General features: G+C 35.2%; 1 protein-coding gene and 1 pseudogene across 1 annotated transcript; one reads left to right on the top strand and one right to left on the bottom strand.

Annotated features, from left to right (window-relative positions):
• Positions 1–398: 398 nt before the first annotated feature.
• On the top strand, positions 399–5,362 carry LOC132637943 (F-box protein At2g40925-like; annotated as a pseudogene).
• Positions 5,363–6,164: 802 nt separating this feature from the next.
• On the bottom strand, positions 6,165–14,885 carry LOC132638749 (UDP-glucose flavonoid 3-O-glucosyltransferase 6-like). The gene is made up of 5 exons (XM_060355526.1): positions 14,475–14,885; positions 13,351–13,840; positions 12,977–12,978; positions 7,254–7,453; positions 6,165–6,626 (listed from the first exon to the last, which is right to left on the bottom strand). Exons 1-5 carry the CDS (start codon positions 14,815–14,817, stop codon positions 6,261–6,263), a joined length of 1,401 nt encoding a protein of 466 aa, XP_060211509.1. The 5' UTR covers positions 14,818–14,885; the 3' UTR covers positions 6,165–6,260.
• Positions 14,886–16,360: the final 1,475 nt, after the last annotated feature.

Genomic DNA, 16,360 nt, shown 5'->3' with positions numbered 1-16,360 from the left:
AAAGTGAAAATTTGGATGCGGGATTTTAAGTTTTCACACATCTGTATTCACAGGAAGTGTAATTTTGTGCTTTTGGCTATTCAAGAACTGAAAAAGATTGCGTTTTTTGCCCTATAGATGGTGGGTTTTTTACATTTCTAGTAATTTTTACTTTTTTGAGGTGTTTCTGTTTCTGAAAAAGATTGAATCTTTTCTCCTGTACACATCCTTCATCATGTCAAAAAAATAATAAACAATCGCAATGAAAGAGATGCCAAATGCATTATAAATTGATAGAGGGACAACTAAGTCAAAATCCAATTGATTCAAAGCCAAGACTTTAGCATTAATGTTGTGCATTTGAATTTTCAATGACTTAAGAATGGAAGGTCTTCTTCAGTCCTTGGTATATTTAATTAATGGTGGTGGGCATAAGGAGGGTGGTAGTAGAGGAGGAGGAGGTGGTGGTGGTGGTGGAAGAAGATAGGGAGGGGTAAAATCGGGTTTGTAAGTAAGGTGGCGTGCCACATAATATTTATTTTATTAAAATAATAATGTCATGTAGGATTGAGTCAACTTTAACTGTGAAAGAGTATATTTGAACCCAAAGTATAATGACAGGAATATATTTGGACCCAAAGTATAACAAAGGGTATATTTAGCTCGTTTTCGATAGTACAGGGGTATATTTGGCCCTTTTCTGTTTATGTCATGATAACTAAAGCAGTACTCTACTGTCCCAAATGAACTAACATTTTAGCATATGAAAATTCTTCCAAAAAATTATTATCACTTTAGAAATTCAAGACCAAAGTTAATAACTATTTTCAACTATATCTTTAATATTAATACTTTTCAATTATCAAAAAAGAAATTTGATAGTCAAGTTTTCAAATAGAAAAAATTTAATTTGTTTTATTAAACTGGATAAATTTAATAAACTATATATATTATATTTACTATTTTCTTAATTGTGAAAAGAGCTAAAACAACAGTTAAAATAGGAAAGAGAAAGTACTACATACCAGTACCCTCTTCTCCAGTTTACGTAGACACAGTTGACACAAGAGCTTTAAACAAATGAAGAATTTTTTAACTTGCGGTCTTAAACATATCGTAACATGCGTAGCTATAAATTTTTTAAAATTTGTGGCCTTAAATATGTCATAATATTTGTGTGGTTATAAAAAAATTTAATTATAAATAAAATAAAAAGTACAAATTTATTTGTTTTTATATATAGAAACTAATCTATCATTTAATAAAGAAATAAAATCATATAAATTGAAATAAATGGAGTAGTATCTTTTGAATTTAGAAGGTAGTCCGTCTCACATTTCTTGGCCCTAATATCGGGTAATCTCTCTATATAATAAGGCTGGGAATATAGCACAGGCTGAGTTGGCACCTCTCTAAGGCCTGGATTCCTATTTATCTTTTTTGTAGTTTTTTTTTTTTTTTTTTTTTTTGGCATTTTCCCTTAATTATTCCATTCTACTTAATATACACAGAATGCCAAAAGTCACGACTAATTAAAGCCAACTAACAGTCGTGTCAATCCCCTAATCCCTCAATTGGAAAACTCAAAGGGGTCATTTGGGTATAAGCTGGAACATCTCAGTACTAATTTTTTATATCATGTTTGGTAGAATGTATAAATTTATTCTGAGATAAATTTATACCATGCACCAAATAAAGTATAAAATGCATCCCATAATATAAGCTGAGATATCCCTTCTTATCCCACTTATCCTGAGATTATTTTATGGGGATTTTACATAAATGATTACACTTTAGGGTTTTAAAATTTGTCATAGCTACATTTTCAATATTTACATGGCAGAGCTATTTTTTTTTTGCCATATTCTTTTTTTTCTGCTGTATATAATTTTTTTTTTTTTTTTGCTGTATTCATGAATACAGCTAATTTTTTTCTTTTTTCACTGTATTCATGGAATGATTATCTGTATTCATAAACGGGCTCATTGTATTCATGAATATGGGGAGTAAAACTGAATACATAACAACATAGATACTCCAAAAATTAACAAATACACCCTAAAAAAATGAATACAATTTAAAATATTAACAAAAAAAGCTCAAAAAAGTGAATATAGTCGGCTTAATCGTGAATACAAGAACACCAACCACTACTTCCGGACAGATCTGTTGACGATGTCCGATCAGATCTATCAGAAATTTCACAACAACAACAATAACAATAACAGAAGTAACTCCTTAGCATAAAAGACGTAAAAGTATTTAAAAACAGTGCCATAACATGCAAAGCCGTAATATTCACAAGAATTTAATAAGAGTTAGAAATAAATTTATATTTATTTTATTTTAAGTCACCAGCCCAAGTTTTATTATGGGCCATGTATTTTAGCCCTTGTCCGGATTAACCCGTATTATACATTGAAATTAGGTCACTTTCTTATCTTTTTTTTGCGCGGATTGTCCTTCATTTGGGGTGGTCTTTAATTTTTACCCTTCAAATTGGTGGTCTTTAAGTTTTGCCCTTCGCTTAAAATCCCGAGGTTATAGGTTCGAATCCAGGCAGAGTCTTGAAGGCACAACTCTGCCTTATGAATTCAAACTCTACCTTGTGATTTTTTAAAATTTTTGACAGAGCGGGAGTTCGAACCCAAGACCAAGAAATTTTTAGCGAAGGGTACAAGTTAAAGACCACCAATTTGGGGACAAAAATTAAAGACCACCACAGCGAAGTGCAATCCTACAAATTGCCCCATTCTTATTTCTTTTATTCAACTCAGTTGCCTCTTGATTGTTAGTTGACAAATTAGATTTGTTGTTGTGTTTAGATATCTGATTTTGTAATATTTAAGTGGTGAAGATCATATTAGAAAGGTAACCCACCATTGTTGCAAGCTTGACGAAATGAAGTCTGAATTTCAAATCTAATTTTGGTAAGAATTTTGAATTAGTTTGTCTAGACTGTTTGAAAATGGTCTAATGAGATTGTCTACAAAATTTGAAGTTGTTTGGTGGAGATTTGTAACACTTTTGAACAAGAATTGTAGCTGAAAAATCGCCCAAAAAAAAAAAAAGTCTATGTAGCTAGATACGTGTTATACACTGTTATTCAGTACTTTATACAAGGAAGAAGATTTTTCATACATTACTACACACTCTTATTAGTTTATACAAGGTATATACATTATTTATATAAGTGTATCAATACAATATAATAATGTATAATGATGTATAAACATTGTAGCAAAAAAAAAAAAAAAAGTTGACTATGCAGGTGTTAATTAAAAACGTGGCTATGTGGTGCGAAGTGTTGCATTCAGCGGTATATTCTACCATTACCAAAATATATTGCATGAATTACACATATAGGATCTTCGAGTGCCACCATTTTTTTTATTTATTTTTTTTAAAAACAAACAGTGCAATAATGATTGTTTCACCAGAACATGGGGCAAATTCTTGGTGGGTTGCCACGAGTTCTTGTTTGATATTGGGCAAGATTTATCTTAACAAAGTGACGGTGATCGTTAGGATTTTGGCCACAAATCCCGACAAATCGCTAGTAATTCATTACCAATACCTGCCTTTCCAGCAAGTTAGGATAATTTCAGAATTTCGTCACATATTCTAATGGATCACAAGGATCTTTTCAGTATTTGTGGTTGAAATCCTGGCGATTCGTTAGGATTTGTGGCTAAAATCCTGAAGAACACTATAACTTCTTGTTTAGAAATTTCAACAACACATTTTTGCTTCAAAATTGATTCGATCCAACTCTAAATTTGAAATATGAACAACTACACTAGTATATATATATATTTATATAACTTTTGCTAACATGACAAAAAATTAAACACCAGTCTTTCAAAAGCGCTCCTGTTAAAGTTCCTCAAGTATCTGTGTAATTTTCCCTTCTATAAAATCAAATCGTATAAATGACCTCTCTCCATTACCCTTTAGGCCTGTTATTATTTATTGTAGGCCCTGCGGCTAAACCTAGTCCAACTCCTTTAATACCACACTTCCTATTTATACATACATACATACATACATATATATATATATACTTCCTATTTATACATACATACATACATATATATATATATACACTTTTTATTCTTTGCTTTCGCTTTTCACATAAAGATGCTATGGTTGTCTGCCACATTCAAGTATACATGGGAAGAAGAAGAATATTATTCTTGCCATTGGTAATTCTTGCCTTCCGGCAATTCCGCCCGAGCTTGTCTTTGAAACTCTGAAACCGGTTCCTGCCAATCTTTAATGCATTTTAAGTGCGTTTCAAGATCCCTTGGCTCCGTTATAGCAGAACCCTTATTTGTTGAAGCACATCAAAAAAGTTCTGTGGCTCAATTCCTTGTGAGTTGCATAGGTTTGGGTCACAACGATGTCATCTACTATAGGCCTGCAAAGAGAAAAAAAATCATCAAGATCGCTTAGCTTGTGTTACTTGTTCCATCAAGTACTTGGATGAGCCATGTTTTCGAAATCTTGATTCTTTGCAATCTATCAATGGCCTAGTTTGTATGCGGAAAAATGGTCAAAATGTTGCTATTTGCAATCCTTTCACAAGAACATGTCTTTCTTCCTAAACAATCCGCAAAAAAATATTATAAGTTCAATTACTCATGCTGCTTATTAGGTTTTGATCCCACCACCAAGAAACACAAAGTATTGAAGGCAGATTTGCAATTTAATTATGAAACTAGGGATGATACATATAAAAGTGAGTAACTGGATTTTCACCATTCGGCTGGACAAATCGTGGAGAGAGGTAAATATTCCCAATTTTTGCCTTATAAGCCAAAATTGTGTTTGTATTGACGGGGTCATTTATTGTGTCACAGTCAAATTAAACAATGTGACATAGTCGTATTCAGTGTTGGAGAAGAAAAACTAATTCGATCCATCTAGTACCCCGATGGGGTAAAAGGATACCCACCAAAAACAGTAGAAATAAAGGGGCAAGTCGCACTTTTGGATCACTCAAATTTTCGAGGCGATGGAAACATACATTTATATGTTCTTCTAAATAGTACTGGCGAAACTGAAACATGGGTGAAGCACACGATTGAGCTACTATCAGAGTTACCAATAAACACATACCCCTTATCCCAAGGGAGAGATTGTATCATTTTTGACTCGTGGGGTTCCGCCTATGTTCTTATATGACATTGAAAGGAAAGAATGGAGAATAGTTTAGATACATGAAACTTACGAACGAGAATATAGCCATGGCAGTAAGATTTGTGTTGCGCTAAATCTTTGTGGAGACTATTTGGTCCTTGAGATAATTTCTACTAAGGTTGGATGGTTGAGGAGCCTCAGCCAGGGCGGAGCTAGGGATGCATTAGGTAGTCGGAAAACCACACCAGGTCAAAATTATTGTTTATGTATATATAGTAGACTTTGAATTTCCTTGGCTTCTTCGTATGTTTACTTTTTTATTACATTTTGAATTTCCTGAGTGAAAATCTTGACTTCGTCACTAGCTTCGGTCCTCTTTATGGTTCAGAATGTTTAAGAGAAATAAATAAGGAGTGATTTATTTTTACTAAAAATATTTTGTTGAACTTATAGATAGATTCTACACATAACGCATACAATTATTTAGACTAGTATCATGTTAGACATCTTCAAAGGAATACACAAGTTTACATGGATAACTGTATCTCAAACATTACTAGGTTTCCTTTAACTTCAGAATGACATTGTATAACTTCCAAAAGAACGTCTATATACTGCATGGGAGTACATACGTTCTGAACAAAATTAGTTGCATGCAAATTTGACTTACTTTAACTAGGGGCAGCCCAATTAAATATGTGGTGTAAAGTCAAAACTCAAAAGAAACCTTAATGTCAATTATTGTAAATTATAATAAAAAATTGAAGCATGTGAGACGTGACGAAAGAAAATTTAGAAAAAATGTTACGAGTTGGTCGTGTGTTATAGTTTATTGGAGAAATAATAGGAGCCTCTAGGTAATAAAGTTTGTTAGTGTCACCTTATTTGCCATCCTCGAAAAAACCTTCTTCACTCACTGGCTTGAAATATGTGTGTCATGTGAAACAAATTGAGATCAGTAAAGATATTACAGCCATCAACAAAAAATTTGGGCTCGTGCACAGCACGGGCAACCTTCACTAGTAACTTAATAAACGGGGGTACATAACCAACTAAATCAATCAAATTACAAAATACACGTATATTGTATTTTTGTATTGTCTTAAATCCAATGCTATTAGCCAGAATCATATGCCTAATTATCGAGTATTCCCCATGATACACCGGATGAAACCTCCAATACAAGTGTAAGAAGAGCCACCTTCCATTGTTGTCGCTCTGCTCTTCTCCTTCATCTCTTTCACTTTCATCCGGATTTTATTCTCCGGGTCCATAAGTTCCCTCATCGCTTTTGTAATCTCCTCTGCTTTCACTATAATCTCTTGGCCCATCACTTTCGGATCCTTCCTGTAATCCATCTTAATCTCGACTGACATTCCCAAATCCTTAACCAATTGAAACGCATTCGCTTGCTGCTCCGTGTACATTGGCCATCCACAGTGTGACACAAAGCCTCCCACTGCTTTATGAGACAAAATTGCCAATCGAGGTGCCCATCCTATCACCTGTTAGGAAATGGTAGAGATGGAAATAAGAACTCTTGATAAATAAATTAATAAGATACAATGATTAGTACTTAATAAAGGATGAAATACTTAAGAAAAATCTATTTGAGGTACAGTATTGAAGGTGACGTCTTCGGAGTAGATTTTCATTACTATCTAGATAACAAAATGAAGTCCTACTTGCAAAATACAATGCACCGTCAAAGAACTTTATACACTCAAATAGAAGCCTCAAACACTCTTAAATCTTTCACCTATTTTTATAGGAATTTGGAGTGAGGAAAGAAAGAAAAGAAACTTTGAGGAGAGACAAACGATAAAATTATGAAAAAAGTAGATACTTCTTTTAAAAACAATGTTGTGCTTTTAAGCACACTAAGTTTTAAACCACTTAAAATAAATCAACAACCAGTAAAGGCCGTGGTGTGGTAGTAAGTACCCCTCCGTCCTTAACCAAATATTCCGGATTCAAGCCTTGAAAATGAAGTCATCTTGGACAGGGTGCGGTTTTACCCCTTAAAGTGAAACTTCCTAAGACAAATCTAGATAAGTCAATTAGTAGAGACACGAACACCGTGTGAAAAAACGAAAAATAGAAAAGAAAGGAAAAAAATTTAGAAACATCACCTTTCCAATCCCTTGTGTTCTTTGCAAGAACCCTTCTGGCAAGACTTCTTCAAAATTTTCATAGTCACTTGGAAATGCATCTTTCTCTGGTGGTTGCCTGAATGACCACAAAAACCGACACCCACTATTCCCTAAAGCATAGGCTATTTCCTTAACTTGCTCTTTTTTAAAACTTCCACCACTACCAAAACAGAGGAACACTACAGATTGAAAGATTTGAAGAAGACTGATATGGGAAATTTTCTCTGTGTATTTCTCATTGCACCGTTCATGTATTTATATAATTGGACTTGTACAAAAAATAAAAGGAAAATAAAATAGCTATTAATCTAGACTGTACACTTGTTCTATTCTGATTGTGCATTTCCTAACAATATCAAAACCTTATCATCCCAAATATTCTCTCATGTGCACCACACGTGAGAAGTGTAACAAATTTTCCAGCTGTGCACAAAATCATCCAACAGCCCACAATAACTTAATCCAACGGTTGATAGAAAATCAAGACATATTCGGTGTGATGTTTTGTGATGAACCCACGTGGCATAATATTTTCTTATCCTTGGTTTCATCACCTAAAACCCTCTCTTCGAAATAATCTTTTCCCTCTTGTTTCATCTTCTTCTTCTTTTGTTTGTTACTAACAACAACAATATCAATGGTGTTTTTCATTCCAACATCCCCCCTCAAGATGGAGAGGAGTGTCATGACCCCCATCTTGTTGAGAATTTGTTTATGGGAAGCCCCAGATAAGGGTTTCGTAAATAGATCTGCAAGTTGGTGAGAAGACGGAAGAAATGACAATGTAATCATCCCGGCTAGAAATTGTTGACGCACAAAATGACAATTTTGTGCGCACAAAACATGTAATTCAACATGTTTTGTGCACTCATGGAAGACCGGGTTGCGTGCTATATGTATAGCCGCCTGACTGTCGGAATGCAAAGAAATAGGGAGAGAAATTGGTGCAGATAAATCCTCAAGGAGACGAATCAACCATGTGAGCTCGGCAGTGACCCGTCGCATGGATCTATACTCTGCTTCAGCAGAGGAGAGGGAGATCGAAATTTGCTTCTTCGATTTCCAAGAGATCGGAGCTCCACCGAGAGTAATAAAAAATTCGCTTACAGATCGGCGAGAATCCTTACACGCAGCCCAATCTGCGTCGCAGAATGCCAACAAGGTAAATGATGGATCAGAATTCAATAATATTCCTTGAGCTGGATCGATACTGAGATACCGCAAAATAATTAAAGCAGCGGAAAAATGTGTCACACAAGGATTCTGCATATATTGGCTTAATGCAAGCACCGCAAAGTTGAGATCTAGTTTGGTGTGTGTCAAATAGTTCAGTTTTCCGACCAAATGTCGGTAAAGAGTCCGATTTTCCATTAACGGACCATCATTTGCACAAAGTTTGGAATATGGATCCAAAGGCGAAGTAACCAGAGGTAGATGGGAAACGTCAAACTCCTTCAATAAATCCAAGGTAAATTTCCTTTGACTTACTATGAATCCTTGTCTTTCCTGCAAAATTTCCATGCCAGGAAAGTAGTGAATATTGCCCAAGTTCTTGACTTTGAACTCAGAATTAAGAAAACACTTAATGTCTTCGATCTCTGATAAATTGTTCCCAGTGATGAGGTTGTCATCGACATACACTGCTAGTATAGAAATGAGGTCCCCTGATTGTTTGAAAAACAAGGAGTAATCATTTAAAGATAATGAATAACCTTTGAAACTTAGAGCACTGGCTAATTTAGCATACCATTGGCGGGAAGCTCGTTTCAAACCATATAGGGACTTCCTTAGAAGACAAACATGTGTAGGACTAGGAGGTTCTAGACCTGGGGGAAACTTCATATATACCTCCTCTTGAAGGTCACTATGCAAAAATGCATTGTTGACATCAAGTTGTGAGACACACCACCCTCTCTTTGCAGCAATTGTAAGTAAACATCTAATGATGGTCATTTTGACCACTGGTGAAAAGGTTTCCCCATAGTCAGTGCCTTCCCTTTGTATATCCCCCCTTACCACAAGCCTTGCTTTAAGTCTTTCAACACTGCCATCTGAAAGATGTTTCACCTTGTAAACCCATTTACAATGAAGTGCTTTCCTTCCATGTGGCTACTCCACCACCTCCCAAGTCTGATTATCCTGTAGGCTTGAATTTCTATTTCCATAGTTGTAACCCAACCTGGATGTTGAATGGCTTAAGAAAAATTACTAGGTTCGCTAAGACTGGAAATAGAATGCAAAACATATTGGTTGTCAGTAGTTAGGGCATTGAAAGAGAAAGCACTTGGTTTGTCTGTTTCACCTATGCAGGCATTGTCTAAATCTGCAAACATAATGTTGTTATAGATGTAGTCCTTGAGAGAGCTTGGTTGGTTTGAAATTCTAGTTGTTTTTCTGGTAGGCAAAATGGGAACAACTCTAGGTGGTATAGATTGATTTGGATTATCTGGTGGTGGAGTAATGGGAAAATTTGTAGTGCTGGAAGAAGGAAGATTTGTAGTGCTGGTAGAAAGTGAATTAGAAGTGTCATAAGGATTGGGTGTATTTATAGACTGAGAAAAAGAGTGATCTGGAGAATGGCTAGGTGATGAAGGTTGAATATGTGAGATGTCTGATGTTGGAGGCATGTCATCAAGGAATGAAAAAGCATTATCTGATGATGAAGTGAAATTGGGAAACATGGGCACATGTGTAGGTTCTGTTTCTGCAAAAGGGATAGTTATCCTCATGAAATACCACATCCCTTGAAATAATAACCTTCTTTGTGTCCAATTCCAGCAATTTGTATCCCTTTTGTTGTATAGGATATATCCTAGAAGGACACATGTCTTAGCCCTTGCATTAAGTTTATACCTGCCCTGTGCCAAAGTGTATGCATAGCATAAACATCCAAAATTCCTTAAATGGTCATAACTAGGTTGATGATGAAACAACATCTCATATGGTGTTTTCCCTTGGAGAACACGAGATGGCAACCTATTTATGATATGTGTAGCAGTTAAAATGGATTCTCCCCGATAAGAAATATGCAGATGTGACTGAAACATTAAGCCTCTAGCAATTTCCAAGAGGTGTCTGTGCTTCCTCTCAACAATCCCATTTTGTTGAGGGGTAGCAACACAAGATACCTGATGTAGAATACCTTCTGATGCTAAATAGGAAGCTTCTTGTGTTCCTTTACCTAGCTCCAAAGCATTATCAGATCTGCTCATTTTCACTTTGACCTTAAACTGTCTTTCAACCATAGAAAAGAAACTCTTAAGTATTGGAAAAGCATTGCTCTTAGTGGTTAAAATAAAATTCCATGTTCCTCTACTATAGTCATCTACTATAGTGAGGAAATATTTATGACCATTGTATGTGTTTGATTTATAAGGGCCCCAAGTGTCCACATGAATAAGATAAAAAATTCCCTTAGACTCGATAGTACTGACTGGAAAAGGGAGCCTAGTTTGCTTCGTTTTAGGACACATATCACATATAAAATTAGAATTTGAAACACAATGAAGGAAATGTAAATGTTTCATTGCTGAAAATGAGAGATGTCCCAATCTTACATGCCAAGATTTTACATTAGGGATAGAGTTGACATGTACAGAACTAGGAACTGAAACAGACTCTTGAATGAAATTGCTTCCTTTTGGAATTGAAACAACATCAGTGGTAAATAAACATCTAGACTTAGGACTAGAAGGCTCCAATAAATAAATTCCTTCTCTTACTTCACCAAAAGCTTGTGGGCTCATCTTTGAAAGGCCCTGCAATATACAACTACTAGATGTAAATAAGATGTCACAGTGAACTGTACACAGAACTTATGCACAGACAAAAGATTATATTTAAAATCTGGGACATGGAGGACATTAGTTAAGACAAGACCTGGCAGAATGGATATGCTTCCTGTATGGGTAATACTAACCTTGAAAGAATTAGGTAAACTAATGTTTAAAGGTACAAGAAAAGGAATTAGAAACATGAAAGAATTAAGATTGTAGCACATGTGTTCTGAAGCACCTGAATCTATGATCCAGGTGCTTGATGTTAGACTAGCAAAACATGAACCTGAATATTTTAAAGCAGTACCAGCAATTGCATTTGCATTAATCCCCTTCTGTGCCTGCTTTGCCTGTTTATACATGTGCATCATCTCTGTCATTTCCTCTTTAGTATACTGTTGAGTGATATCAGTCTCCTTACTCTCAACATATTGTAAGGCCTTATCTCCCTCTCCTTCTGTTGATATTATCCCGTTTGCCCTAGGCTGATCTTGCCCTTTTGTGAACTCAAAATCTTGAGGAAATCCTATCAGTCTGTAACAGTCATCCATAACATGTCCTGTCTTTCCACAATAAGTACATGTGGCATTGGGATTATACTTCTTCTTTCCTTTGAACTTTTGTTGTGGTTTTACAAACCTTTGTCCTGAATTGTTAAATTTTTTATTCATGTCTCTTCCTCTTTGTGGCTGAAATTTGAACTTCTGAGCATTTCTAGCTTGCCCAGCTGCCATAAAAGCTGCAAACTCAACCATCAACTGATTGTTTACAAACTTACCTTGACCCATTGCCATGAAAGATGCAGAATCAGCAGAGAACTGTGCATTTGCACATACCTCTCTCTGATTCTCATCTTGTAACAATAAGGAATAAGCAACATTGATGCTAGGCAAGGGATTCATCATAAGAATGTTTCCCCTTGCCTGTGTGTACACATCATTTAACCCCATCAGAAATTGAATTAATCTCTGATCTTCCAAAGATTTTGTGAGTTTCTCTTTGCCTTTACAAGTGTACACACACGAGCAACACACAATGACATTTAGAGAGTCTAGTTCATCCCAGATTCTATTTATCTTAGTGAATTATCCAGCTATGTCCTTGTACTAAGACAGATAATTCTTTTTGCAGGTGATAAAGTTTGGCTCCATTAGATTTGTCAAACCTTTGCTCCAAGTTGTCCCATAAACCCTTAGCTGTTGTGGAGGACATCACACTATCAGCTATCTCTTTTGATAATGCATTCAGAATCCAGCTAATCACCATATCATTCCAGCAATTCCATTGTTAAAAAACTGCTGAAGTTGGATCTGGAGATTTGCAACCTCCATATATGAAGCCAAGCTTCTTCTTGGCTGAAAGTGATAGTAAAATGGACCTCCTCCAACCCAGATACCCTTTTCCATCAAACACTGTGTTAACAAGAGCCATTCCGGGTGAATCAGAGGATCCCAAGTAATAGGGATGAGTGTGATCAATGGTTATTGTTTTTCCATCATTGGATGCTGCAGTTACAACAGTTTCAGGCATTTTCTATCCCTGAGTAAGCTGCAACAGATGAATAAGAAGAGAAAAGGTTTAGATCAGGCCTAAAGCTCTGATACCATGAAAGATTTGAAGAAGACTGATATGGGAAATTTTCTCTGTGTATTTCTCATTGCACCGTTCATGTATTTATATAATTGGACTTGTACAAAGAATAAAAGGAAAATAAAATAGCTATTAATCTAGACTGTACACTTGTTCTATTCTGATTGTGCTATTAATCTAGACTGTACACTTGTTCTATTCTGATTGTGCATTTCCTAACAATATCAAAACCTTATCATCCCAAATATTCTCTCATGTGCACCACACGTGAGAAGTGTAACAAATTTTCCAGCTGTGCACAAAATCATCCAACAGCCCACAATAACTTAATCCAACGACTGATAGAAAATCAAGACATATTCGGCATGATGTTTTGTGATGAACCCACGTGGCATAATATTTTCTTATCCTTGGTTTCATCATCTAAAACCCTCTCTTTGAAATAATCTTTTCCCTCTTGTTTCATCATCATCATCCTCATCATCTTCTTCATCATCTAAAACCCTCTCTTTGAAATAATCTTTTCCCTCTTGTTTCATCATCATCATCATCATCATCATCTTCATCATCATCATCTTCTTCTTCTTCTTCTTCTTCTTCTTCTTCTTCTTCTTCTTCTTCTTCTTCTTCTTCTTCTTCTTCTTCTTCTTCTTTTGCTGTTGCTGTTTGTTACTAACAGCAACATCATCAATGGTGTTTTTCATTCCAACACAGATGCAGGGGATTGATCATCTATCCACTTCAAAACATTCTTGTCTGATTCACCCAAGTTGTCAGTTTCAACATTATTAAGGTTCAATATCGGTCCGACAGGATATAAAGGCGGTATATTCTTGTCTCGTGAGAGCGAGTTGATTGCGTGGGGCTCGATTTCCACAAATGTGTTTATCATAATACCTTTGGTTTCTCGAATCCTTCTCGTAAGATCGAGATACATGGTGGAACCTCCTCCTTCCTTGTCTAAGGCTACAGAGGGCAAACATTTTACTAGAAATGGATTGGCATATGTTGATAGAGAAAGTTCTGCTTCAGAGTCAAGTTTGTAATTGGTAATATCTATTTTAAATTCATCACTAAGGATCTGTAAATGGAACTGAAGACCAAGATTGGCTACATTAGGGGTGTAGAAAACATAGGTTGGCAGCTCAAATTCATTGGCCACATCTATCATGGAGGTACAAAACAAGTCGATGACGATACCTGCCAGTTAATTTTAGTGTCGTCAGTTAACTTTATCCACTATAACAATAAAGTCACAAAACTATATCTTGTAACGTTAAAGTAAGTAAAAATCACTAAACTTTACCCACTATAATAGTAAAGTCATTACAATTTTCTTTTGGTTGCATTAAAGTTGCTCGGTGTTATCCATTATAACAATAAAGCACTGAATATTGCCCAGCATAACGATAAAATTTACCCATCAAGGTGACTCTACTTTTGTAGTCGGTAAAGTTCAATTATATTTATGTAACAAAACGTAATTTATTAACTCCACTATTATAGTAGGTAAAGTTCACCATCAACCTAAATACCAATTTGTTTGTCTGCAGCAGATAGGGGCGGTCTACACCATAAGTTACGAGTTCGACAACACCCATCAACTTATGCCTAAATTTCTGTGTTTGGATTAAAAATCGCTTGTCATGAAACCAACTGTTAATCTTGTCCTAAATTTAGAACTCTCAAATTTAAAATTCTGAATTGGCGTCTGATAGCAGAGTTCGAGGACGAGATATGTGCCTAACTCACGCATCATGGGTTATGATCTTACCACTAGACCAAAACTTGGGCACTAAAGTTCAGTAATCATACGTGAAATTAATCTGAATACCTGCTAGTGTAATATTTGATTGGGACTTGAGAATTTCAGCAGTAGCATCTCTAACTGCAGACTTAAGACCAGGAATAAAAGAGGTGAAAATATTCCCCTTGAGTAGCTGCAAAACAGATTCATCTTGACGGAGTTGAATGAATTTCAAATTTGTGCTGAAATTGGAAACTGATTTGATATAAGAACTAAGCTTGTTGTCATTAGGTAATTGAATAATTAGGACTGTAATGAACATGTGTTTTTCTCTAGTTATGAGTAGCTTTGCCATTTCTACTGTGGATACTAAATGACCAATTCCTGGACAAGGAATGAAGATCAACTCTATGTTCTTGGTTCCTTTCATTTTTTTAAAGTTTTTTTGGCTCAAAGGTTTATGCCAACTTGAAGTTTGATATTGGTAGAAACTTGAAGGAAAATGGACTTTTGTTTTGTTTGATGATGACTCTTGTAATTAGGTATTTATAAGATGAAGATGTAAATGTTACTTGGAGTAAGACGAGTGATTTGTCTCGTCACTGAGAATGACAATAACCTCACATCTAAGCAGGAGCTAATCTAGAATTTAATTTTTATAGATTCAATCTTCAAGTTTTTTAGTATTGAACTCATTATATTTGAAGTTATGAATGCATAGTTATTATTCCATTACAAGTCAAACTAAAAAAATCTTTAAGCTTTTTAGCATTAAACTCATTTATTAAACTTCGTGACTAGTCAAACTAAGACAATCTTTTTGGAACGGAGGGAGTATAGTTTTACTATATTTTTATACACAATTTTATCATATGCGTAAAAAATATTGAGTTCAGATGAACCCTATATCGTAACTTTGGATCCGCCTTGCATACAAGGGTGTGGCCTATATAGGTTAATTAAATGCATGTAAATATTACAGATCTGGATTCAAATTTTGGTAGAAACAAAAAAAAAAAAACTTGGCGATTTCTCCTTATTTATCTAACTTTTGATAGATAGAGTTACACAATAATTGTGCTAGTAAAAGTAAATAGATACTCGACGAAATTGTTAAAAGGCGCTCAAGTTCGATCCAGATATGAGTGTTATCTTACAAAAATAAGGGATGACAATGATGTGGCGTAGGTGGAAAATATTTTATATGGAAATATCTGACTAAAGAGGAGTACGTGCTGAAAACTTGGTGATCAAGAATGGCAATGATGTCATGGCATTGCTGGTTTGTCTTTTAATACTTTGAAATCAATTCATGTTTTGGTGTAAAGGGAGCTGACGGTCTTGACCAAATCCTTAGTGATTTCCTTGATAAGATTTTTTTTTAAAAAAATTGTAACTTTGCAAATATTGCATATTACCTGCTAATCTCCTATAGTAGATTAGAGCCACCTGTATGAACTTGATTCACTGGGCCAGTCCAGATCAGCCCGTGATTTGACATTTTTTTGCACGGATTGCCCATCTTTTGGGGTGGTCTTTAAATTTTGCCCCTCATATTTGTGTTCTTTAAGTTTTGCCCTTCGCTTGGATACCTGAGGTTCTGAGTTCGAACCCCCGCTCAAGCATAAACTTTAGTTTTTCATTAAGAATTTTATGTCGGATTCGGCGTACACTCCCTCCAGCCCTGACTTCAAGTAAATATTGATATGGCTTCGGTATGAATGCAAATATTTTGGGTACAACTGAACAAAATAACGATCTTGTAGGACCAAACCTTCTGCAAACTGAATAACTTTTGACATTGTTAACGCTTAACATATTAATAATTAATATCACTCGAACCAAATGGAGATATTATTAGCAAACTAAACAGTTAATGAGTAGCAATACAACTAGCTAAATAGAAATATTAACCTACCTTTGTTCCAATAGATGTCAATAAAATGCAAAATAAAATGACAATATTTTATCCA

Source organism: Lycium barbarum, chromosome 4, assembly GCF_019175385.1.
Source record: "Lycium barbarum isolate Lr01 chromosome 4, ASM1917538v2, whole genome shotgun sequence".
Lineage (NCBI taxonomy): Eukaryota > Viridiplantae > Streptophyta > Magnoliopsida > Solanales > Solanaceae > Lycium > Lycium barbarum.
This window is presented reverse-complemented; position numbering and strand designations above follow the sequence as displayed.